This window comes from Bos grunniens, chromosome 2 (assembly GCF_055505025.1).
Source record: "Bos grunniens cultivar Pamir isolate PY7600 chromosome 2, Bosgru_T2T1.0, whole genome shotgun sequence".
Classification (NCBI taxonomy): domain Eukaryota; kingdom Metazoa; phylum Chordata; class Mammalia; order Artiodactyla; family Bovidae; genus Bos; species Bos grunniens.
The window spans coordinates 113,355,559-113,382,051 of record NC_141166.1 but is presented as its reverse complement, the minus strand read 5'-3'; the positions used below and the strand labels follow the sequence as shown (position 1 = coordinate 113,382,051).

At 40.4% G+C, this 26,493-nt stretch overlaps 1 protein-coding gene and 1 long non-coding RNA gene across 8 annotated transcripts in view; one reads left to right on the top strand and one right to left on the bottom strand.

Annotated features, from left to right (window-relative positions):
• MAP3K20 (mitogen-activated protein kinase kinase kinase 20) overlaps positions 1–26,493 on the bottom strand; it is a 169,260-nt gene that overhangs the window by 129,591 nt on the left and 13,176 nt on the right. For 6 of the 7 annotated variants that reach the window (XM_086358599.1, XM_086358637.1, XM_086358581.1 and 3 more), the window contains exon 2: positions 26,212–26,404. The exons of the other annotated variant lie outside the window; for it this stretch is intronic. In XM_086358599.1, the coding sequence (XP_086214725.1) occupies positions 26,212–26,370 (159 nt within the window). In that variant the 5' untranslated portion in view covers positions 26,371–26,404. The remainder of the gene's footprint in view (positions 1–26,211; positions 26,405–26,493) is intronic. 7 annotated transcript variants of the gene reach the window in all.
• LOC147378562 (uncharacterized) lies at positions 12,542–13,883 on the top strand. Its single transcript, XR_015147832.1, has 2 exons — positions 12,542–12,665; positions 13,567–13,883. It is a non-coding gene; the product is annotated as an uncharacterized LOC147378562 (long non-coding RNA).

Here is a 26,493-nt window from a genome sequence, read left to right as displayed (position 1 = left end):
GTATTCGGAGAGATTACAATGGAATGTGAGGAGAAATTAATAGTCAGCAATGGATGACTTTTGGGACGATATGTCTCCTTATTTTGGGGAAAGGGAGAAAACGTCTTCATTTGTAAAAAGGACACATGTTCTTTAATGGTAAAAGCATAACTGTTTCATTATTATGAAAAAAGTGAAAGTTGCTCAGTCGTGTCCAACTCTTTGCAACCCCATGGACTATACAGTCCATGGAATTCTCCAGGCCAGAATACTGGAGTAGGTAGCTATTTCCTTCTCCAGGGGATCTTCCCAACCCAGGGATCGAACCCAGGTCTCCCATTGCAGGTGGATTCTTTACCAGCTGAGCCACAAGGGAAGCCCAAGAATCCTGAAGTGGGTAGCCTGTTGCTTCTCCAGCGGATCTTCCCCACCCCGGGATAGAACCGGGGTCTCCTGCATTGCAGGTGGATTCTTTACCAACTGAATTATATAGGGAGGTTGTACATAAAAGCTGAGTAGCCAAAGGGGCAAACTGTGCCAGTTACTGATCAGGTGCCTCTCAGAACCACATTTGTTGCTTTGTCCTGCCTAGGATGCTGGAGACAGACCCTGTAAACATTTCTATCTTGCCAGCTGGCAGAGTGCTAGGCGGTCAGTCACGGGCACTAGAGGGTCACTGTAAGACACGGTAGAGGAGAGGACGCCCCTTCCTCTGCACTGTGTGATTCCCGCCCCAGTGGCTGCAGTTACCAGCAGTGTATGGGACACCCGATGTCACTCACCCTCAAGTGCACTACTGGCACCTCAGTGGCTCAGCTTCAACCTGCCAGCTCCCCAGCAGGTGACTTCTTACATGCTAGCCATGGGACTCCTGAGAACCTCACTGGAACCCCAGCAAAGGGCTTCCTGGGAACCAGCTCCAGACTGTGACACCCTAGCAAACCCCTCCACCAGCCAGGTGCAGCTACGTGCTCTCCACTGAGTCTAAATTTGTCTCCCAAGTCTGTTCCTTCCTTTGGTGTTCTCCTTAGGTTCAGAGGGGATAGCTGCTCCCTACCTTTGCCACTCCCATATTCTTTAGAGACTTTTACTAGTTAATAGTATTGACCATGCTGGTTAGTAATTTTAATGTTGAGTCTTCACTGTTCAAATTACTGGTGTGGTTTTTGTTTCCTGATTGGACCCTGACTGATAATCTACTGTTTTGTACTAAGGCATCTCTTATATCATGGTATTACTCATTGGGCAGGACTTACTAACCTTACCAATGGAATGCTTTTCAAACTTAATTACCATTATTTCGATAATATTTTAAGTAAATAACAGGAAGCAATTGCGATTTCTTGAATTAAAGAAGAAGAGTTTGAAATCGAGCCCTATATACACGACGATGTAGATGTAAAAAATGATGCTGAACGGACACGACGACTACCAACTTCTAAGTCAAGCCCTGCCATTAAGGACTTCCTCCCCTTTAAAGAGTCTGGTCTCTGTCAAACCCAATCTTCACTCCTTGCTTTATACTGTAAAATCACTGATTTCACAAGAACAAGGTCTTGTGAAAACTAAGGGGGAAAGCGTGTGGGTGTATTTGTGTGTATGTGTATATGTTTACAGCTCCTGTGTATTCACAGAGATCAAAATAATACAGTCAAGCCAAGGAACCAACACATACCATATTTATAGGTTACTTCCTTGCTGCTTTTCTAATGTGCTTCCCTGCCACAAACTCATAACATGAAGCCAAGAATCTGGAAATAATTTCAAAAAATTAACAAGTCCATAAAACTCTGTGGTTTCCCCCAACCAGATTTGTTAGTGTTACTGACTAATAACAGATCTCACTCTTTTGGGCACATGTATTTAAAGAAAGATTTTTATCTCCTCAAATGTAAACAATACGATTAACTAAGAAATATTCTGACTTGATTAGAAGAAAATGGAGTATAAGAAAAAAGAGATGAAATATAATTAATCTTAAGGTCAAATACATGGCTAGATTTCTCCATTTGTGAAACAACAGGAACAAAAATAGTTGGCTTCAGATAATATGCTTTCAGGTCCCAACAGTTCTAACTATAGAAAGCAGAGAAAACCCCTTGGGGTGGGTCTCCTGCCGTGCCAGAGATTTAGATGGCATACTCTTGTGGCATCTTTCCACTGACCACTTCCCAAGCACCCGCCACCCCCTTAGCCTTGACAAACGGCAGGTATTTTGCTCTAACTGAACACATAGATGTTTTTCTAATATTCCTCAGGGGAGAAGGTCTCTGGTATTAGACGATAAAGGAGATTAACAAAAATTTCCATAGCCAAAAGTGATTTATGTCTGTTTGCTTCACTCAGAGGCATTTTCTAGATGAGCACTCCTTTAAGCTATCCTAATATCTGTTCTATCCTGTATTGTGTAACCTTGGAAATTATTAATCAGTTCTTGTGCAATTAAGGATAGTGAGGCTACACTACCATGTGTAAAATAGACAGCTAGTGGGAAGCTGCTGGGTAACACACGGAGCTCAGCTAGGTGCTCTGTGATGACCTAGAGGGTGGGACAGGGGTGAGGTGGGATGCAGGGAGGCTCTAGAGGGAGGGGATGTGAGTATGCATGTATAGCTGATTCACTCTGCTGCACAGCAGAAATTAACACAACATGGTAAAGCAATTATACTCCAATAAAGAAGAGGATGTTGAAGTTATAATTTTATTGTAAAAAATAAAATTTTGTTAAGTAAAAACTTTATTAAAAAAATAAATAGCAAAATAGTTGAAGCATATAAGAACCCTGGTATTATTTTCATTTATGGGTAAATCATCAAGGAGCCAATTCATATAAAATTTTATCTTTTTATTGTCACAAACCATCATTTTTTAAAAACTTTCTTATCAATAAAACAAAAAATTAAATATATCAATGCATTCAACACTCTTATATTTTGGGGGAAACTTCCAAAAGAAGTAGGAGTGGGAGAAGCCTTTAAATGAAATGGAAATGTCTGCAAATATAATATTCTACTATGCATGAAATGTTACATGTTTTATTTATTTTGTTATCATAAAAGCAAAGAAGTAAAAACAAGAGGAATATGCACAACCTGATTGTTCCAGAATCTCCAAAGGAAAAAAAATTTTTTTTTCCAGAGTAGTCTTAGAGACATAGAGACAATGAGGACAAGAGAGACATCTTCATGTGGAAAAAGAAAATGGAAAAGAGTCAGCGAGTGATCTTTTCATTATCACTGTTCTTGGGTTTTGTCTCATTCTTCTATTGCCACATAGGACAGAAACAAGAGCTGCTCCGTTAACACTTGGTCACATTAAAATAAGCATCCATGTCTATAGTTCAGGGAAATGAGTGGAGATAAGGAAGACATTGCTATCAAATCAGAAATGATTCAGGAAATATGATATTTGTACTTTGCAAAGCTGCTGCTGCTGCTGCTAAGTCCGTTTCAGTTCAGTCTCTCAGTCGTGTCCGACTCTTTGCGACCCCATGAATCACAGCACGCCAGGCCTCCCTGTCCATCACCAACTCCCGGAGCTCACCCAGACTCACGTCCATCGAGTCAGTGATGCCATCCAGTCATCTCATCCTCTGTCGTCCCCTTCTCCTCTTGCCCCCAATCCCTCCCAGCATCAGAGTCTTTTCCAATGAGTCAACTCTTTGCATGAGGTGGCCAAAGTACTGGAGTTTCAGCTTTAGCATCATTCCTTCCAAAGAAATCCCAGCGCTGATCTCCTTCAGAATGGACTGGTTGGATCTCCTTGCAGTCCAAGGGACTCTTAAGAGTCTTCTCCAACACCACAGTTCAAAAGCATCAATTCTTCGGCGCTCAGCCTTCTTCACAGTCCAACTCTCACATCTGTACATGACCAGAGGAAAAACCATAGCCTTGACTAGACAGACCTTTGTTGGCAAAGTAATGTCTCTGCTTTTCAATATGCTATCTAGGTTAGTCAAAACTTTCCTTCCAAGGAGTAAGCGTCTTTTAATTTCATGGCTGCAATCACCATCTGCAGTGATTTTGGAGCCCAAAAAAATAAAGTCTGACACTGTTTCCACTGTTTTCCCATCTATTTCCCATTAAGTGATGGGACCAGATGCCATGATCTTCGTTTTCTGAATGTTGAGCTTTAAGCCAACTTTTTCACTCTCCACTTTCACTTTCATCAAGAGGCTTTTTAGTGCCTCTTCACTTTCTGCCATAAGGGTGGTGTCATCTGCATATCTGAGGTTATTGATGTTTCTCCCGGCAATCTTGATTCCAGCTTGTGCTTCTTCCAGCCCAGCGTTTCTCATGATGTACTCTGCATAGAAGTTAAATAAGCAGGGTGACAATATACAGCCTTGACGTACTCCTTTTCCTATTTGGAACCAGTCTGTTGTTCCATTTCCAGTTCTAACTGTTGCTTCCTGACCTGCATACAAATTTCTCAAGAGGCAGGTCAGGTGGGCTGGTATTCCCATCTCTTTCAGAATTTTCCACAGTTTATTGTGATCCAGTCAAAGGCTTTGGCATAGTCAATAAAGCAGAAATAGATGCTTTTCTGGAACTCTCTTGCTTTTTCCAAGATCCAACATCTTCTTAATGTTGGCAATTTGATCTCTGGTTCCTCTGCCTTTTCTAAAACCAGCTTGAACATCAGGAAGTTCACAGTTCACATATTGCTGAAGCCTGGCTTGGAGAATTTTGAGCATTACTTTACTAGCGTGTGAGATGAGTGCAATTGTACGGTAGTTTGAGCATTCTTTGGCATTGCCTTTCTTTGGGATTGGAATGAAAACTGACCTTTTCCAGTCCTGTGGCCACTGCTGAGTTTTCCAAATTTGCTGGCATATTGAGTGCAGCACTTTCATAGCATCATCTTTCAGGATTTGAAATAGCTCAACTGGAATTCTATCACCTCCACTAGCTTTGTTCGTAGTGATGCTTTCTAAGGCCCACTTGACTTCACATTCCAGGCTGTCTGGCTCTAGGTCAGTGATCACACCATCGTGATTATCTGGGTTGTGAAGATCTTTTTTGTACAGTTCTTCTGTGTATTCTTGCCATCTCTTCTTAATATCTGTCTCTGTGTGACCCCAGAGACGGCAGCCCACCCGTCCCTGTGATTCTCCAGGCAAGAACACTGGAGTGGGTTGCCATTTCCTTCTCCAATGCATGAAAGTGAAAAGTGAAAGTGAAGTCGTGCAGTCATGTCGGACTCTTATCGACCCCATGGACTTCAGCCTACCAGGCTCCTCCGTCCATGGGATTTTCCAGGCAGGAGTACTGGAGTGGGGTGCCATTGCCTTCTCCATATCTTCTGCTTCTGTTAGGTCCATAGCATTTCTGTCCTTTATTGTGCCCATCTTTGCATGAAATGTTCCCTTGGTATCTCTAATTTTCTTAAAGAGATCTCTAGTCTTTCCCATTCTGTTGTTTTCGTCTATTTCTTTGTCGGTTTAGTTGTGTCCAACTCTGTGCGACAGCAGCCCACCAGGCTCCCCCGTCCCTGAGATTCTCCAGGCAAGAACACTGGAGTGGGGTTCCATTGCCTAATCCACTTTGCAAAGCTACTTCTTGCTTAAACATACATTTTAGCGCATGTCTTTTACATTTTGTGGTTCTTAAAAAAAGTATTTATTTTTACTTATTTATTTGGCTGCACCTGGTCTCAGCTGCAGGATGTGGAAACTTCAGACACTTCTTTGGGGTATGTGGGATCTTTAGTTGCAGGATGTGGAATCTAGATTCCTGACCAGGGATTGAATCTGAGCCCCCTTCACTAGGAGCGCAGAGTCTTAGTTGCTGGACCACCAGGGAAGTTCCTACATTTTGCGTTTCTGTATCGGTGCTTTCCATTTTTGTGTTAAAAGTCCATTCCAAGAACAGAGTTCAGTATGGTTTATTAGGAAAAAAATAAATGAGGAAGTTTAAAAATTTATGAGAACACATCCCTTCTCTATAACAGGAACTCTTTGCATTCTTAAGAGATTCAGCTTAACATTTCTTAGTCCTTCAAGATACACTTCACAGATAAATCTTTTAGAAGACCAATTCTTTTCTTTATTGATTGCATTGTTAAATACTATTGAAAATTGCACCTTAGTGAATGAGACATAATTATAAAATTATAATACCGATCTTTACTAAATCTTCTAGAATTAGCACTCCCATATGAGCCTTGCCATCATCAAGGAAGTCATCAGTGTCACGACTCAACAACAGGGACTCAGCTTGCTTCTTTTTCAAGGAAGCTACAAATCTGGATTTTCACATAAAATCATCTAAGTTTTAAATGTTGACAATAAACTTTTTAAAATTAAAGTACTCTGTGTATCAAACACAGAATATCTGCAGCACAGAAACAGCCATGAACTACCAGTTGGTAACACGTTTAATAAATAACCTTGATGGACTAGTACACAGCTGTACACAGTGAAGCCACCGTCTCCACCTCCCCAGCTCCCTCCACTTCCTACCGTGTGATGCCTGGCTCACTTCACTCCTTTAAATTAGATTACCATCTGCAGACGCTGCAGTTTGCAGCCCTGATTTAAAACTACAGGCCTTCCTTGCAATTCTCATTACTTGGGTTCCTCAGTGTTGTAAACATTTGTCTTCTGATGGAAGGTTTAATTTTTGACACAGTCAAATTATTAAAACTAAACCTGCGAATACATATGTTAATATCATTTGCCCATTAAGGAAATAGTGAGCACAGAGCAAGGTGATGCACAGATGCACAAAGCCATTGTCTTTGAGGAATAGGTCAAGGAGATGAGAACAAAGAGGTGAACACTGAAATAAATGCAGTGGGAAACCTGCAGGCCAGGAGGAAAATGAATCCAGAATGGAGTGCTGCGTTTGGAGAATAAAGGCTAGATGCATGATAAGGATGAAGAAAAGCAGAGCAGCTGGAAGACTGGGTTAAGTAAATTACGGGCAGAGAAGCGAAACTCAGGCTTGCTGTTTTGAAGGTAGAGAAGTTCTAAGCTATGAGGTTTTACCCATAAGTGGCTGAAGGAAGTGGAGCTACAAGTCATGTACGTGGTCGTGACAGAAGTCTGCAGCTGGCTCAGGGGTCCTTAAAGTGGATGCCAAATTCACTCAGAGGGTTGATGGGCGAGGTCAGGTCAGAAAACAGTAAGTGAGGCAGGCACTGAAATCAAGGAAGACAGGGCTGTGTGCGAGATGAAGTGGCTTAAGCAGGTTGTATGGAGAGTGAGTCAGTGACGGGGCTGAAAAAAGCAAAAGCAGGCTGATTTTCTTACATGGCTTAGAGACTGATTCAGTCAGAGAGGACACCACCTTCTCTGATTTATACGTTGTATAAAAAAAGGACTTTGTTTCTTTTTAAAGTTAAAAGGTTATTAATTTCCCTTCTCATGCCTTACTTATTACTGAATCAAATTAATATCTTAAAAGGAAGCAGATTACCAAACATTCCTTTAGAGGAGACAAATACATCACATCACACCCCACCTCACCTGTCTCCTTGACTAGATTTCCTAATACAAGAGAATAAGAGAGAGATTTGCCGGATCAAACGACTAAAACTGAAAGGTAGTTTTCATTAAGGAAAAAAACTCTAAAGTGTGCTTCTGAAAATGTACTATAGAAGCATCTTATGAACACAGACTATCCCTAGGTGAGTTGAAAGAACGTACGGATGGGCCTGAAAAGAGAAATGGAGGACAGGTTTTTGTCTGTAGACACCAAGGGCGGCACCCTCCCCACACGTCTGGCTCTGAGGGCTCTTATCTGAGGCTGACAGGGTCACAGGAGAGTCTGTCTCTTTTCTAAACTCTTCTCTGAATGGAAGAGTTAATGGAGAATCAGCCTCCCTTCCTTGCAGGCCCTGCTAAGATAAACAGGTGTGAAATGTTTTTCTCTGTTTATATACAGTTCTTAAAAAGGAAAATTTCGTCCTCACTCATTCTGACAAATGGCTGTGGGTAAACATTCCAGAACCTTTATGCATTTGCTAAAACAAAAAGATTTTTAAAAAAAATCCACCATAATAAAGGAAAAGACACATTTCAGATGCCACCCAAGTTCTGGTTCTGTGTTCTTTACACGCTTTCACCTACAGAACTCATACAGATTTCTTCCCCTTATAATGACCAACTCTGGAGCAAGCTAGAAACAAAGGAAAAATTCTAAAGCTCTATTGGTTAGTAACCACATGTTCTATTTGTCTTCCTAAAGAATACTAAAAGATTAAGATGGCAAGTCCGGATAAATGTGCATTTAACTTAAAATGTCTGCAGTGTTTCTTTGTCTATCAACTAAGAGCTGGAGAGACTCCTAAGTAGAATTCATGTTTACTTTATACCACGTGTATGCAGAACTTCATGACAGCAAAGAAATCAAGGGAAAAAAGTTAATATAAACAGAAAGATTAAAACTGGGGACCATTGGGAACTCCCTGGCAGTCCAGGGATTAAGACTCTGTGGTTTCACTGCCAAGGGCCTAGTTTGATCCCTGGTCTGGGAACTAAGGGGGCTTCCCAGGTGGCACAATGTTAAAGAACCCGCCTGCCACTGCAGGAGAAGCAAGATACACAGGTTCAATCCCTGGCTCGGGAAGATCCCCTGGAGAAGGGAATGGCAACCTGCTCTAGAATTCTTGCCTGACCAATCCTATGGACAGGGAAGCTTGGCAGGTTACAGTTCATGAGGTCACAAAGAGTTGGACACAACTGGGCAACTGAGCACAGCACAGGACAACACTGGGAACTAAGATCCCACAAACCATGCAGCATAGGGAAAAAAAACAACCGTCCGTGTGCCATCAGTGATACTCTAGGGGAGCTGAAGCGGAAAACATCAAAAGCATATGAGTATACTTTCAAGGTACTCCGCGTGATCTAAAACTAAACAGGGGTGAATCACCCACATGTACAAATCTTACAAATCACAGAGATGTTTTCCCTGTCTCCATGCTATTAGTTCTGTTTGTTTTTTTTTTCTGATTATACAAGTAGCATATGCACACTGTTTCCCATTTTTTGTGGCCATATACAACTCTTAACACATATGGTCATAGTTTAGCTGCTAAGTCATGTCTGACTCTTGCCCTATGGACTGTAGCTCACCAGGCTCCTCTGTCCATGGACTTCTCCAGGCAAGAATACTGGAGTGGTTGCCATTTTCTTCTCCAGGGGATCTTCCCGACCTAGGGGTCTAACTCCAGTCTCCTGCACTGCAGGTGGTCTCTTGCATCGCAGGCCAATTCTTTACCAAAGTCCTTAACACACACATGTGCCCTTTCCCAATCATTTCCTTAGAACAAACTCTTAAAAGTGATGGATCAAATGGCATTCGAAGCCCTTAACACATATGCGTGTGCCCTTTTCCAACCATTTCCTTAGAACAAATTCTTAAAAGAGATAGATCAAACGGCATTTCATTTAAAGACTTTTGGCAGTCTCCTAAACTGCCCTCCAGCAGGTGATGTCGTCTCAGACTTCCATGGAAAGTTGAAGCTTCCCTAAACTCTCTCTCACCTTCTGATGGGAGCTGGCTGTCTTCTGCACCCCTCCCCATGGTAGCTACTGTCTCTTTCAGCATTTGTTCCTTGGGGCAGGAGGGGAGCAAGGCGTCCTCCCAGCTCCTCATGACTGCTTCCAGACAGCGCTCCCTCCCATCTCTAAAAGCTGAATCTGTCATTAGATAGCATCATCCACTATCCTTTACAGTTGTCAGCATACACTAACTCCAGACAGCGGCCCTTCATTGCCTGATGATTTCAGCTCCCAGCTCACTGCCATTTTCTCCAATTACAATTCCTGTCTCATAGGGTAGGAATGCTTACGTGCACATAAACGAGTCTCGGACACTTGTCCTCTCAAGTCCTTGAACTCAGCTGCAACAATCTAATCCTTCATCACACCTCATTGGTGCATTCCTTTGGTCACACCCTAGACCCTGCATGACCAGTAACTTCATCCTCTGTAATCCGATATCCACCCATCCCACTCTTAGATTTCCCTCTCCTTCCTTCCAGTACCTGGACTCCAACAATCTCCTGGCCTTTTCATGCCACTCCCTTCCCAGAGGGGCTTCCCAGGTGGCACACGAGTGGTAAAGGACCCACCTCCCAATGCAGGAGACATAAGAGACGTGGGTTCAATCCCTGGGTCGGGAAGATCCCCTGGAGGAGGGCATGGCAACCCACACCAGTACTCTTGCCTGGAAAATCCTGTGGACAGAGGAGCCTGGTGGGCTGCAGTCCATAGGGTTGCAAAGAGTCAGATATGACTGAAGCGACTTAGCATGCATGCCCTTCCCAGAGGTCTTCCTTCCCCTCTTCCCCTCACTTAAATTCCAAGACAATTCATAGAATCCTTCCCTTAGATCCATCCTCAACTCCTCTATTCGGTTTTTGCTTCACTGTACTCAGGAAAACTGCAGCCCTGAATAAATTCCATGCTTTATCTACTCCACTCCTGAACCTGTAGAGCTGAATATGGCTGCAGAAAACACACACCCTTATCGCTGCTCAGTAACCAACAATATTTCTCCAGTTCAGTTGTTCTCAAATTTTTGGCATATAGACACTAACTGTTCAACAGCACCATCTGTTGAAAATATGATCCTTTCATCTTCTCATCCTCATCTGAATTGCCGCAGGACCGCTGTCAAAAAGCTACTGACCAAATATGTATGGGTCTATGTCTAGACTCTCTGTTCTGCCTTGATGATCCATCCATACATCTTGATACCATATAATGTGGATTAGTGTAGCCTTATAGTAAGTACTGATATAAAGAAGTAGTATAAGTCCTCTAACATTGTCCTCTTTTCCAAAATTGTTCTGGCTCTTCCAGGCCCTTCACATTTCCATATATGTTTTACCATCTGCTTATCAATTTCTACAAAAAGTTGGCTGGTGTTATGATTGGGATTGTACTGAATATACAAATCAATTTCAGGAGAACTGACATCTTGATAACATATATTCTAACCTATAAACATAGCATATCTCTCCATTTATTACATCTTCTCTCATTCCTCTCAGCAATGTTTTATAGTTTTCAGCATAAAGACACTGCACAATTCTTTTGTTAAATGTATCCCTTAGCATTTCATTTATTTTTTTATAAAAACTTTATATTTTAGTTGGGGTACATATATAAAACTTACTATTTTAATCATTTTAAGTGTACAATGCATTAAGTGCAGTCACACTGTTGTGCAATCATCACCATTAATCAATCTCCAGAATTTATCATCCTGAATAGAAACTCTGTATCAATTAAAGAATTCCCCATTCTCCACAGCTGCTATTAAAGGTAAGCACTACTCTACTTTCTGAGTCTGCCTAGTTTAAGCATCTCATGTAAGTAAAAATCACACAACATTTGTCCTTTTGTGTTTGGCTTATTTCACATGATTCATCCATGTTGTAGCATGTATCAGAATCACACTCCTTTTAAAGGAATGAGGAGTGTAATTTCAATTAATTATACACCATATTTTGTTTACCCATTCACCTGTCAATGGACATTTGGGTTATTTCCAACTGTTTCATATTTTTATTGCATTGTATGTGGTATTGTTTAGACGGTAAATTCCTTCCCTAGTTCACTGCCAGTGTCAAAAAGGAACTCTTTATCTGCACTCACAAACCTGCTCTACCCATGATCTTGCCCATCTCCCAAGATGGCAAATAAATCTTTCCATCACCTCGGTGCAAAACCTGTGAGACTTCTTGACTCTGCTTTCACATAGCATGTCCAATGAGTGAGCAAATCTGGCTAGAACTACCTCTAAAATACCCCTCAAATGCAACTTCTTTCTGCTTCCAATGCAACCTCCCTGTGCCCAAAACAGCCACAAACATCTCTTTGTCTGCATTATAACCCCAACTGGTCTTTCTGTCCCTGCCTCTGCCCCATATAGTCTTAACTCAACAAAGTATCCAGAGTGGCCATCTCAAAATATTAGTCATTTCACTTCTGTACTCCAAAGCACTGGTTGCTCACCAATTCCTCCTAATTGGAATCAGAAGCTCTTACAATTGCCTACAGGCCCTATCTTGTTTGGCCTTTTTACCTCTCCGGCCCCATTTCCTGTTTCTTCCTCTTATTCACTCCACTCCAGGCAGCACGGCCTCCCTGCTATTACCCAACTACCCGGCATGCTCCCACCTGGCATCTGCATGTTCCCTACGCCTGGACTATTTTATTTCCATATAAGTATATGGCTCCCTTTCTTACTTCAAGCGTTTACTCAAAGACCACCTTCCCAAGTAGGCCTACCCAGAGCAGCCCCTATAAACTGGCAACATTAGCGCCCTGCTGGCGCTCCTGATTCCCCTTACTCTGCTCTATGTTTTTCTTTACTTTTTAGATATAATTTTTTTACTTTGGAACAATTTTAGATTTATAGGAAAGTTAAGAAGATAAGGCAGATCATTCTTCTCACCCTGTCTCCCCTAATTTCAACATGCTGCATGACCAGGGAACATTAATGAGAACTAAGAAACCATTACTGGTATGTTACTATTAACTAAACTCCAGACTTCATCTGGATTTCACCATTTTTTACACTGATGTCTTTTTTCTTTCCTGTTCTAGAATCCATTTCAGGATATAACATTATGTTTGGTCATCATGCCTCAGTCTCCTTTGGACTGTGACAGTTTCTCGGTCTTTGTTTCTCAAGATCTTAATAACGCTGAAGGGTAATGGCCAGGTACTTTATAGAATGTCCATCAATCTGGGTTTATCTGATTTTCCTCATGACTAGACTGGGGTTATGGGTTTGAAGGGAAGAGGACCAGAGAGATGAAGTGGTTTTCTCATCGTATCTTTTTGGAGACAGGTTACCATGCGACTCAACACTAGTGCTATTAACCCTGATCACGGGGTTAAGGTGATGTTTGCAAGATTTGTCCATTATAAAATTACTAATTTTTCTTTCTCTATACTCTAGTCTTTGGAAGTGAGTCACTAAGTTCAGCCTGTGTTTAAGAAGGGTAAAGGTCTTTATAGCGTTTTAACATACTTTTTAGTTGGGGCTTCTCAGGTGGTGCTAGTGGTAAAGAACCTGCCTGCCAAGGAGGGAGACGAAAGACACACAGACAAGGTTCGATCCCTGGGTCAGGAAGATCCCCTGGAGGAGGGCATGGCAACCCACTCCAGTATTCTTCCCTGGAGAATCCGATAGAAGAGACTGGTGGGCTACAGTCCACGGGGTCACAATCAGTTGGGCACAATGAAGCGACTAAGCACGCACATACATCTTAAGACAGACTCTACAACTATAGTTAGAATAACAAAAGCAATTGTTTTCCACTAAAGGAAGCACTGTTCTATACGTTTTAAAAACATAGCGAGTTAAACTGATTTTATTCATTAATTGCTTAATATAATCTGTCTTCAAAAGCAGACCGGCTGTGTGGTCCCCTTCTTGAGCAGAGCCTACAAGAACACTCAGTAGACATTTCCATCCTTATCAGTGTAACTGTTGCAATGTAGCTAATTTTACCAAGCGCTATTTTCCTGAAGAATAGTATCAGGGATAGGAGTCATATTGTCAAGTCATTAAGATTCCGATGGTCTCATTTCATTTAGGACACCTTAATTTTCCTCAGGTAACGAACCATGAACATCTGATATTAACACAGCTAAGAAAAAGCATCTTGGATTCCTTTCTTGGAAACATGTTAAAAACAACAAACCAGATAAGAACCATGGTCAAGAAAATCCTGCCTAACTGCCATAGAGCAGAACCTTTCATTCAAAGACAAACTAATTTATTAAGAACTCAAAAAATCAGCCAAACATGGAGAAGAAGAGGCGAAGAATGAAGTAGACTAGAGACGCAGGCTGTTCTTTACTGTAGATTCAGGAAGAGCAAAACTTTTCCGAAAATCTTGCAAAAGAAGAGAAAGCTGAGATGTGATCACAAGGTTTCTTTCTTTCTTTATTCCCTAAGCATTTCTTAATTATTTATGGTGGGCTGGGTACAATGCAGAGGTTAAAAAAAAAAAAATCAATCAAATACAGATCGTGTGCTCAAGAAGCAGACACATGAGAGGAAGAGAGTAAGATTTGTTCTGTATGGCCCCAGAGAAAGAGACCACTATGTATGGCTGGAAGTTACACTATAAAGAACTTTCTAAGAACTTTCTCTGTATGGCCCCAGAGAAAAAGACCACTATGTATGGCTGGAAGTTACATTATAAAGAACTTTCTAAGAATTCATTCTTAATTCTGAGAATTAAACTGTTCCAAAATTGAAAAGCCTGCATCACACACGTCATCAGTGGCAGCAATCAAACAGAAACTGGTTGTCCTAACCAGGAGCAGGAATCAAGCATGAGTGAAAAAAAATTGATACGATGACTTCTATCTTAGGGACTTTCATGTGAGTGACTTCTCGCCTTCACTAGAAAGCAGAGAAGAAAATTCTAGGCATCTAATACCCAAGTGACACAATTCTATTCTGAAGACTGAGATCCAATCATATCGATTTAAAAGCTATCTGAAATATTCACAACTATTTCAGATAGTTTTGTGAATATTTGTGAATATTCACTTGTGAATATTTCAGATAGTTTTAAAATCTCCTCCAATTTTTCAGTTTTTAAAATGTTCTCTCTATATTAGGCTTTGTGTTTCTCAAAAATTAAATTTGTTCTTCATACTAGTTTTCTTCTAGCAGCAAAGGCCAAGGTTTGTATAGCACCAGTTAGGATATAACAGCTTTACTGGAACGCATTCATTGGCTTGATTTCAGTTCAATACTTAGAACACGGCTAGAGAAAAGTTATTAACTGAAATGTTTATTGCCTAGTATACTGAGATCAATAATAACTTTAATGAAAAGCCGAAATAACTGTTGTAACAATGTTATATATGGCAAATCAAAAATAACCTCCGCGGGCAAGTAAATACGTAATCTGACACAATTCTGAAAGAATTTTTAAAAATTTAAATGACTGAGAAGCAAAAATAAGAAGAATGGGGGCTTTTGATTGCAAAAAGAAAAGACTTTTATATCAAATCAATGATCTGAAACATCATAGAGTGATGTTTGTCTTAATGTAACTGCATTTCACATCACATAGTAAAAAGTCATTTGTAATTCAGGTAACTTTCTAAAGTCCTCTTGGTCCCAGGAGAAGCCATCCTTGTAGTTTTCCTCACTATAAGTTTACCTCTCCGAAAGGTTTGTGTTAGGTTCTGACATACCAGTAGTACCATGCTTACTCATTTAATTTACATATTTGTTCAACATGTATCCAATTTTCTGTTTCTCTTTATAGCAGTTCACTTTGGGATGTCTTATAAGCTCCCAGTAACAGAAACATCTCATAGAAAACAGCTGAGTGATAGTTTTTTATATATACCTCTGGAGGGGTGACTGCATAATGATCAAATAAAGTGATTCATTATTCCATTATTTAAAATTGCTTATTCTTTTAATTCAAAGTGATGGGGAAGGCGCCAAGATGGCGGAGGAGTAGGACGGGGAAAACACTTTCTCCTCCACAAATTCATCAAAAGAGCATTTAAACGTCGAGTAAATTCCACAAAACAACTTCTGAATGCTGGCAGAGGACATCAGGCACCCAGAAAAGCAACCCAACTCCTCGAAAGGAGGTAGGAAAAAATATTAAAGACAATAAAAGAGACAAAAGAGGGAGGGACGGAGTTCCGTCCCGGGAAGGGAGTCTTAAAAAGAGAGAAGTTTCCAAACACCAGGAAACCTTCTCACTGCCGAATCCGTGCCGAGCTTTGGAAGCACAGAGGACAACATAACAGGGAGAAAAAATAAATAAACAATTAAAACTCGCAGATTGCGAGCCCTACGGTAACTCCTCCAGCGGAGAAGCAGCGCAGACGCCTGCATCCGCCATTAGCAAGCGGGGGCTGGGCAGGGAGGCGCGGCGCGGGCTGCATCGCTGAGAGTAAGAATCTGGCCTGAATACCCTGAACACTATCTGAGCGAAATAATTTGGGCTAGCAAACCAGACTGTGGGATATCTACCATGCGAAAAGCCAGCCCTAACCTAAGACACCGCCAGCCTGCGCACGGAACAAAGGACTAAACAGAGGTAGCCGGCTGCAAACCTTCCCCCTCCGGTGACAGGCAGCCAGAGCCGGAAGGGGGCAATCGCAGCCCCAGAGCGACATTATCTATAAAACTGGCTTCTTTGCTAACTAAAACTTATTGGGGGTCTGGACGGTCAACATCTGCCTGAGAAGGTGCGCGGGTTTTACACCCAGATAACCAAGTGGCGGGGAGGCGATAAGTCGCAGCATTGGCGCTCACCAAACACCTCATCACCTGAGCTGCTCGGACCTGGGAAGAGCACAAAACGCAGCCCCAACTGAGTCTGCGCCTCTGAGGACTACCTGAGTGCCTGAACCTGAGCGGCTTGGACCTGGGAGGTGCATGCAGCCCAGGGCCAGCCTCGGATTGTTCCCGGCGGAACAACCTAGAGCCTGAGCAGTGTGGGCAGGGAGGCTACACGCGCCGTGAGCGGGGGCAGACCCAGTGTGGCTGAGGCACTGCGAGCGCACGCCAGTGTCATTTGTTTGCAGCATCCCTCCCTCCCTCCCCATAGCGCGACTGAACAAAGAGAAGAAATACAGCTCCACCCACCAGAACACCGACACAAGCTTCCCTAACCAGGAAACCTTGACAAGCCACCTCTACATACCCACACACAGCGAGGAAACGCCACAATAAAGAGAACTCCACAAACTGCCAGAATACAGAAAGGACTCCCAAACTCAGCAATTTAAACAAGATGAAGAGACAGAGGAATACCCAGCAGATAAAGGAACAGGATAAATGCCCACCAAACCAAACAAAAGAGGAAGAGATAGGGAATCTACCTGATAAAGAATTCCAAATAATGATAGTGAAATTGATCCAAAATCTTGAAATTAAAATGGAATCACAGATAAATAGCCTGGAGACAAGGATTGAGAAGATGCAAGAAAGGTTTAACAAGGACCTAGAAGAAATAAAAAAGAGTCAATATATAATGAATAATGCAATAAATGAAATTAAAAACACTCTGGAGGCAACAAATAGTAGAATAACAGAGGCAGAAGATAGGATTAGTGAATTAGAAGATAGAATGGTAGAAATAAATGAATCAGAGAGGATAAAAGAAAAACGAATTAAAAGAAATGAGGACAATCTCAGAGACCTCCAGGACAATATTAAACGCTACAACATTCGAATCATAGGGGTTCCAGAAGAAGAAGACAAAAAGAAAGACCATGAGAAAATACTTGAGGAGATAATAGTTGAAAACTTCCCTAAAATGGGGAAGGAAATAATCACCCAAGTCCAAGAAACCCAGAGAGTCCCAAACAGGATAAACCCAAGGAGAAACACCCCAAGACACATATTAATCAAATTAACAAAGATCAAACACAAAGAACAAATATTAAAAGCAGCAAGGGAAAAAAAAAAAAAAAAAAAAAACAAAGTGATTTAGGTATGTAGTACAAAATCAAAGCATGGCACAGTGAAATGTTTAAAATTCCCTAAGAGAAAATGGCATGCATACCAGTCTAAAAAAGGTACCAAAGCAAAGGCATTTATAAAGACAAAGTAATAGCTAAGAGTACTGTTACTATGTAGCTAAATGAGAGTGGTACAGTTGATACAGGGAAAACAGATGTGCTCTATCTTCTCCACAGCTCAAGGAGTAAAGGAAGAAAATGTAGACATATCCATACAGGATGAACGAGAGGGATGTCTACAGTGATATGATTTGATCCCAAGTACCAAGGAACAGATACTTGACTCTGAGCAAGGCACAGTGCCAGGTGCTATGAGACCAGCAAGAAGGGTGCTGTTTATATTAGCCAGGTTTATATCAGCCAAGACTCTCTGAGTCTTGATTTCTGATCTTCCAAATGGAGGTTATAATCTTGTAACGCGACTGTGAAGAGGAAGAGGGAGTGATGGAAAGCCCCTAACCAAGTCACCACTCACAGTGGTAGCTGTACTTGGTACAGCGATGACGAGCAGGATGGTGACAGCATCAGTGACTAAGGCAATGGCTTTTCTTGCCCGCAGAGAGTTCCCACCAGAGATGCTGAATACACAGCATATACACTCTTGCCGTTCCGCACCCATGCTAAACCTTGGCATGGCTCTTTCCTGCAGAGTGTAAATTTGGCCTCTGACCCTTTCTCAACAGAAGTTCTAGGAACGAACAAGTTGAAGTTTTTACAAAGCATGACACATGTCTGCTATTCTGACTTTACAGCATGGTTGTAAAGCTACAACAGGCAGTGAACAGTCACCCAAGTCTTCCTTGGTGTCAGGCACTCTTCTAGATACATTAAGTCAACTAATTCTCTCGACAACCCCGGGATGGAGGTATGGTCTTAGCCCCACTTTTCAGATGAGAAGACATGTTCATGTGAAGAGTCAAGTGACAGTCCCTTACAGTATTCTAGAGTCACAAGGCAGTTTTATTTACATGTTGGATTAGCACATGAGCGTTAATTGGTATAAATTCAAAACAGAAAAACTATGATTGTAGGACCTGAGAATGTTTCACAGAGAAGGAAGAAATGAAAGCTGAAGAATGAGTAGGACCTGCTCGGGCAGAGAAGACAAAGGTATTAGAGGTGAGGGAAAGAATGCGGATGAGGTTACAGAAATGGAAAAGTAGAACAGAACAGGTGGATGGTGGGGTAGAGGTGGTTTCAGGTCAGAAAATTAAAGGCAACGCTGGAAGGTCAGATGAGGACCCAAGTGGAAATGGTTTGGAGTCTGAAGGTGTTTGCCTGAGGTTCCCATCTGTTTGATGTTCCTAGGACTGCCTTGAGTTCATTATGTCCAATGACATTGCCGAGCAGGGCCTGTGCACAGGAGGTTAACCTGAGCATGAATTAAGGGTCTCAAAAGCCTCCAACAGCAACAATCCCTCCACCACGAGTTGCACAAGGTGCCTAAAATCGCAAACTGGAGTTAACATACGGATGGCCTGCACCTGGCATGATTGGCTAGGTACAGCCTAAAGTTCCAGTGGCATCAGAAACACATGGGAAGCCTATTAGAGCCCAGACTGCCAGGCCCCAGGTCCCCGTGACTAGGTAGGTGTGGACTGCGGTCCAAGAATTTGCATTTGTAACAAATTTCCAAGTGATGCTTGATGCTACTGGTCCAGGGGCCACACTTTGAGAACCACTGACCTAAAAGAATAGACCGCAGAATGGGTAAATTCTGATTGGAGACAGAAAAATCCTGCGTGGGGTTATCTTAAATAATAACTCATGAAGGAACTTCTGAGTGAAAAGGAAGAGACTAGTTATGTGAAGATACTGTAACAGATAAGTAAGGCACTAAGAACTGGGGCATCTGAAAACAGCAACTTAAAATGGTAACTCTGGCATCCTTAAGTCCACCCAATTGATGTTTAAAAATACCAAGTGGCAATTCTTGAGCACCATTTTGGACAAATAATCACAGAAATGATACATAACTCAATGGCAGTTTATCAAGTATCCAAGATGTTTAATTTTTGTTTGTATTGGTCCCACCGATACATTGACATGCTGAGAGGATTTACAGAGAAAGTAAATAGTGTTATTCTTCTTTATTGTGCTCAGGGATGGGGAAAATAGTAAAATAGCATTCCTACAATTAAGTGAATGCAAATAACTCATTCACTAAAATGTCAGCTGAAATGAATGAAATGAAAGTCACTCAGTCGTGTCCGACTCTTTGCGACACCATGGACTGTAGCCCCCCAGGCTCCTCCATCCATGGGATTCTCCAGGCAAGAATACTGGAGTGGGTTGCCGTTTCCTTCTCCAGGGGGTCTTCCTGACCCAGGAATCAAACCCGAGTCTCCTGCATTGCAGGCAGATTCTTTACTGCCTGAGCTATGAGGGAAGCCCCAAAAGTCATCTACAGAACAGCAAAGAAGAAGAAAAAGGGTCTCTCGAGAGTTAATAAGATGGCAACAACATTAGCTAGACATCTATGAATCACTAAATGCTGTCATGTTGATAAAATCTATATAATCAAAGCTCTTATTTTTACTAAAGTTCCTTCTGAGTTCTGTTTCAATTTCTACTGCATTTTCTATCTCACACCAGTATTTCCCCCTTTATATAAAAAGTTACTGAGAGTTCCTGTTCCTATGACCAGTTTTGATATTTTTATCTTTTCTCTCTACCTATAAATATTTACACTGTGGGAAAGTTTTGAATCTTCTATCTGGCTTTCAATATTTCTACAACAGTAAAGGGGCTTCCCAGGTGGCTCAGTGGTAAAGAATCTGCCTGCCAATACAGGAGAAGCAGGTTCCATCTCTGAGTTGGGAAGATCCCCTGGAGGAGGAAATAGCAAACTACTCCAGTATTCTTGTGGAGATAATCCCATGGTCAGAGAATACTGGCAGGCTACTGTCCATGAAGTTGCAAAGAGTTGGACACGACTCAAGTGACTTAGCGAGCACGCATGCACACAGAAGAGTTAAATTTGGTAGGAAAAAAATTTTTTTAATAAAGGAAGTGGGGTTTTATAAAAGGAAGGCAATTGAAGAAAGGGTCTCATATTTCAGCTTTTGAGGATTCTGCTTCCTTTTTATTCTTTTGGGGAAGAATGTTTCCTTCAAATCTCATACTTAAATCTGGTTTCCTACTTTGGTTAAATATCAATAGATTACAAATGCTTGCAGGCTTCCATCTCTCAGACAGGAAAAAAGTGCCAAGTACAGACTTGTCTGGTTCACACTGTGAAGATGATGAACCACTAGTGCAGAGGCTGCTCTCCTCTGGGTCAGGGGTTGGAAAGAGGACACTGGGATCCATGGTGTCTTCCTCTGCCTTCTCCACTCCTTGCTTCAATTTCTGCCTAAGCAGTTTGGTTTGATCTCAGCTCATTGGGAATTTACCAAAAAGATACAATAATGACTTCTTTTCTTACCTTTGGCATATAAGCTTAAGATCAAACCATTTTTTCCTATTGAAAACTTAGACAAAAATAAGTAGCATTCTATAAGTAAATCTGCAACTAATAAAAACAAACTAAATTACCACTGAAAATCCTATACACTGCTATGAGAAAGCAAGGAGAAGTGAACATTAAACATTTGAAAAGCACATACGGAGACTGGAAAATTTGTGAGTTGTGACCTACTAAAGTGGCTTATAAAAAACTGAATTCACTTGAACATCCTTAGAAAGTGACAAAGGTTGTCAGAACTATGACTTTTCTTGAGGTGTTTTTTTTTCTGTAAATATATGGGTTACACTGTGTTTACATTTGCCAAAACATAGTGACATGTGTGTTTCACTTTATGCAAATTTTATCTCAAAAGATAACACGCCTGCAAACACATAATAACTCTGGTAATAATACACACACTAAAATATTTAAAAGCAAACTATTGACACCTGCAACTCATCTTGAACTGCATCAAAATGGACTGATGGATGGAAGAATACACAGACACACATATGATAAAGCAAGAGTTTATGCTAATAACAGATCCTACAGGGTAGACATATAGATGTTCAATTTCACCCTTTCAACTTTTCTTTACATTTGTAAATTTTCATAATAAAATGTTGGGGGGAAAAGAAATATGAAATCAGCATAGAAAAATATGAAAAACAAAGGAAAGTATAATAAAAATACCACACAGACAACAAGAAGACACCTGGATGATAGTACATGTTATTTTGTAACTTGTTTTTACCACTTAGCAATATGAGTATTTTCCTAGCTTTTTAAGTAGTCTTCCAAATGCAATGGAATTCCATTATACGAATGTAGCATAATTTTCTTCATATTCATTTATGTATAATTGACAAGTAGAACTGTAATATATTTAAAGCATACAACATGATGATTTCAATATACGTAGGTACTATACAGTGTGATATGATTCCCATGATCATGTTAATTGACACAATCATCACCTTTCACATTTTGGGGGGAGGAAGGGTAAGAATGTAGCATAATTTAAAAGATAATTTGTTGTGGGACACTTGAATTATTTCCAATTCTTATTTATTTGAGATAAGCAACTTATTAGACCCTTCTTCCTGCATATCTCAAATTATTTCCTCAGGGTAAATTCCTCAAAGTAAAATTTCTGGCTCAAAGGAAGGAAACATTTTAAGATTTTTTATATATTTGCTAAACTTTTCCCCAAAACATATATCAATTTACATTTCTAATAGGAGTGTATCACAGCTCATAACTATCCAGATATATGATATTTAAATTGTAATTAAATGCTTCCATAAATAAAAGTTATCTATGACCATTTGTTCTCCCAAAAGGACAAAGGCTCCTTTTTAAACAGTCTACAATAAGCAAACCTGTTAGCCAAATCTAGGTTTCTGAATATCATACTCCCACATCAGGTACCATGAATCAGGGCTTCCTGAAGAAATGGCTGACTCCAGGAATGGAACTAACTGAGCCTGGAGCGTCTTTTCATGCCAATGATGGAGACACAGCAAAAGGACATAGGAGCCAAACTGAAGGGACTCTTACTTGCTAAATCGGGAACAATTTAAGCATGAAAGTGAATAACAACAGTAGTGAACTGTAACATTCCAAATTCAAAAAAAAATCCTTAAGTCTACAATGAGACAATAAAAAAATGGATCAATAAACAATAAATAAATAAATGAATCAATAAACAACTGAAGAAAGGAAGGAAGAAAGGCTCTCATTTATGCTAGAACCTTTTGCTTTCTACACTGTAACTGTCATAATAATATTTGATTCAAACAAGAGTCACCAATGGATGCTAAAGACATTGGGTAATATTTGTTGAGGGAAGGTATTTACATAACCTCAAAGTATCTATCAATATCTTAATTATTAATTATGAAGAGAAAACAGGTATTTTTACTGGGGATAAATTGGGTGAGCCTCTCTTAGTCAAAGATTCATAATTAATGTCACCAATAATGGGACAAACTGACATAATAGGTCTTCCGTTAAGATAAGCCAAGGACTTGTGTTGTTATATAGCATTCCTACCAAAACTACATAACCTTAAACTAGGTGAGAGGAAAAGGAAATCAGATTAACCCCAAATGATGGATATTCTACAAAAACTTCCCAGCACACTTCAAAAATGTCAAGGTTTAAAAAACAAAGAAAGGCAGAGAAATTGTTGCAGATTAAAACAGACTAAATAGATATATCACTAAATGCAGTATGTGATTCTGGATTAGGAAAAAAAAATGCCATAAAAAGCCATTATTGGGACAATAGAAAAAATCTGAAAATAGACTTGTATAATTGGTACTACTGAATCAATGTTAAATTTCCAATAGTTGCATTATAGTTGTGTTCTTCAGAGAAGCTAAAGTATTTAGAGATAAAGGTACATAGCATCTGCAATTTACCCTTATGTTCACTAGAAAATATATAACCAATAATATATAGAGAGAATCAATACATATATATATATAAAATATATAAATCAATAATATATATAGAGAAAGCAAATGTTGCCAGTGTTAATTAGCTGTGATTCTAGGGGAATCATATGCTACAGCTCATGGTACCTCCTTGTAGGTTTTCACTAGGTGTAAAGGTTTTTTTAACAATGAAGTTTTACAAGATATGGAAGCAACCTAAGTGCCCACCAACAGATGGATGGATAAAGAAGATGTGGTATATATTATATGTACAATGGAACACTACTCCGTCATAGAAAAGAATGAAATTTTTCCATCTGCAGCAACATGGATGGATCTAGAGCTTAGTGAAATGAGTTACACGGTCAAATACTATTGCTATCACTTACAGGTAGAATCTAAAAAACAAAACAAATGGATGAATATTTTAAAAAACTAAGTTGTAAAGAACTACCAAAATTTTAAGTAAATGCCATTTTTCTTTTTTTTCTAAATCAGAAAAGTAATATATACTCACTGAACTCACTTCAGTTCAGTCGCTCAGTCGTGTCCGACTCTTTGCGACCCCATGAATCGCTAGAGGTCTACAAATAAAAGTCCCTCTATGTGCCCACATAAGCAGAATTAAAGAGTTATATATAAACTTTTTCTACCTTTCATAAAACATATATATATTTAACCAGACATTAGGTCATTCTTAAAGAGTTCCATGAGTGAGCTACAAATATATTATTAAATGTTCCATTGTTTCTAAGATTCATTCGCAAAAATGACTAAGTGACACAGGACTGAATCTATAAATTAGAAAAAATCCAGAGCGTATAACCTTTATCTTATCACTGAGAAAACATCTAGCCACCAAGCCAACACATAGTTCATAAAGTATAACAAACATTTACATAAGAAATGCATATTTCCTTCCCAATAACTGCCAACCCCTAGTCAAAATTATTTACATCTTGAACACACATTAAGTCAGAAAGTGTGGAGACACTTTGCAGTAACTTATCGTGCGTCTTTATCACTCACAGTCACTGCCTAAACCGAGCCCCAGAGCTGAAACTGAGTTTCTGTTTTTCCTACTTAGAAGTTTATGAGGCGTGCTCCTGTGGTTTACTGTAGTCAGCTCCAATTCTGAATGATATGCACTCGAGTTAAATATCTACACAAGAGCAGGATCTGGCAGTTTCCAGTTCCTGCTTTCACTCCTGTGCTTCCCTGTGTCATGTTCCTGGTTCTCTCTCAGACAGTAAAAAATGGTACTGGCTATGGATGGCGGTGGAGTCAATGGGCTGCAATTACTGTCTTCCTATTAAAATTTGTTTCACGTCTCAAAGTCTTTCTCATATCCAACAGTCACGTAAGAACACGTTCACTGTACTGAAGTCGTATGATGCTTAAACATATTAGCATACTTATATACTTCTTGAATATAAATTTGATGGAACCAGTTTATTATCTGTTCTTACCTGGTCAAACTAGAGGTTTCAGAATTAAAAACTAGAGAATAGGGGGTCCGGTCTGGATTTCATCCACCCCTACTGGGGCAGCTGTACATATTTTGCAAAGCTCTATTTCCCAACCTACAGAATGAGTACAACAATGCCTGCCTATAAAGGGCTCAAGAGTTCACCAGATTAAACAAAAAAAAGATAGGTTCAACTCCAAAAAAAGAAATAATTTTATCATTTGGCTACTATTTAAAATTGATCAACACATGACTGGGAGAAACCTTTTTCTACATAGTAGCCTTTTGGTTTGGAGCACACATTAGCTTTAAAAGCTGTCACTTCTTAATGCTTTCTACAACCTACAGAGGTATCTTAGTCCTCTGGGTTGGGTTCACAAATCACGCACACCACTGCTGGTCACACAGTCACAAAGCAGTGCTGGAGGGAACAACACAAAGCGCTTTCTATTTTGGCCATTTCGGTTTCCTTTCTGAACCAACTGCTGTGGTTCCCTGGCAGCAGTTAATGAAAAAAAGGAAATCATTCAGGGAGATTAAAGGATATTTATGGAAAAGTTCACTTTAAAAACATACTGAGAAGAACAATAATTAGCCAAAACACGGCATAAATAGAACCGACCAAAGCAAACTCCAGAGGGTAGCTATTTAAAGTTACTGACACCCTGAGCTCCTGCAAGTCATCTCTGCAGCTAGCTTTACTGTGGGGTTTGGGTACCAAACTGAACGTGGGGACAATGCTGTGTCACTTTCCTAAGAAAGATGAAGGGCCTGTGTACAAGTTCTGAGCTCCACTAGGACCAGCACCAATTCCAGACTCTGAAAGTCAAAATGTTTTTTCCAATTTTACAAGTAGAGCAGCTCTCTGTGTAGCACTTTTATTAAACAAAGTCCATCACTCTGTACTTCAAGTAGAGGTGAAATCCAAGAAGCTGGTATTGCTTCTATTTCAGTAGAGAAATAATGCTTTTTCTTTTTCAAAAAGACAAGTCCTGGGGACCACAAATTCACCAGAAAAGTGGAAAGGGGATGAAAACTTTACACACTTCTCTTTACTGACCCCTTTTGGCTGACCCAGGGCAAAGCCTAAAGTCTGGGAAGACCTGAGCGCTCACCTCCCCAGGACAAGAGATCAGAGAACATTCGGTCTTGCACGCCATGGAAAGAAATCCTCTCAGTTCAGATGACCCCTAGTAAAACTCAACCCTACAGCACACATGGCACCGATTGCTATTTATGGGGCTCCCAGAATGGAAATTTGGGAAACAGCCTCATGGATCAGCCCCGAAGGCTCTGCTAGGTCCCTGGCAGCCTGTGACCTCTGACTCTAGGTTGAAAAGCTTACATAAATGCTATCACGACCACTTCTGATAGCAGAAAAAGACCTTACCTCTTTCTCTATCTTGAGTAGCTTCTTTACAGCCACCTCCTTGTCCTGTGATATCCATTTGGCTCGATAGACACTCCCAAAACTCCCTCCACCGCAGTTTTCAAAAAACTGCAAGTCATCAAATTTAATTTGCACAAAGGAGGTACCGAGAGACGACATCTCATAATGACAAAGTATTATACTTCCACAAAATCTGCAGAGGGAAGGGGAAAAAAAAGCTGGATTAGAAACATATTAGAATGAAACCCCTGAATTCCACTTTAGCTAATGCATACCAAGTCC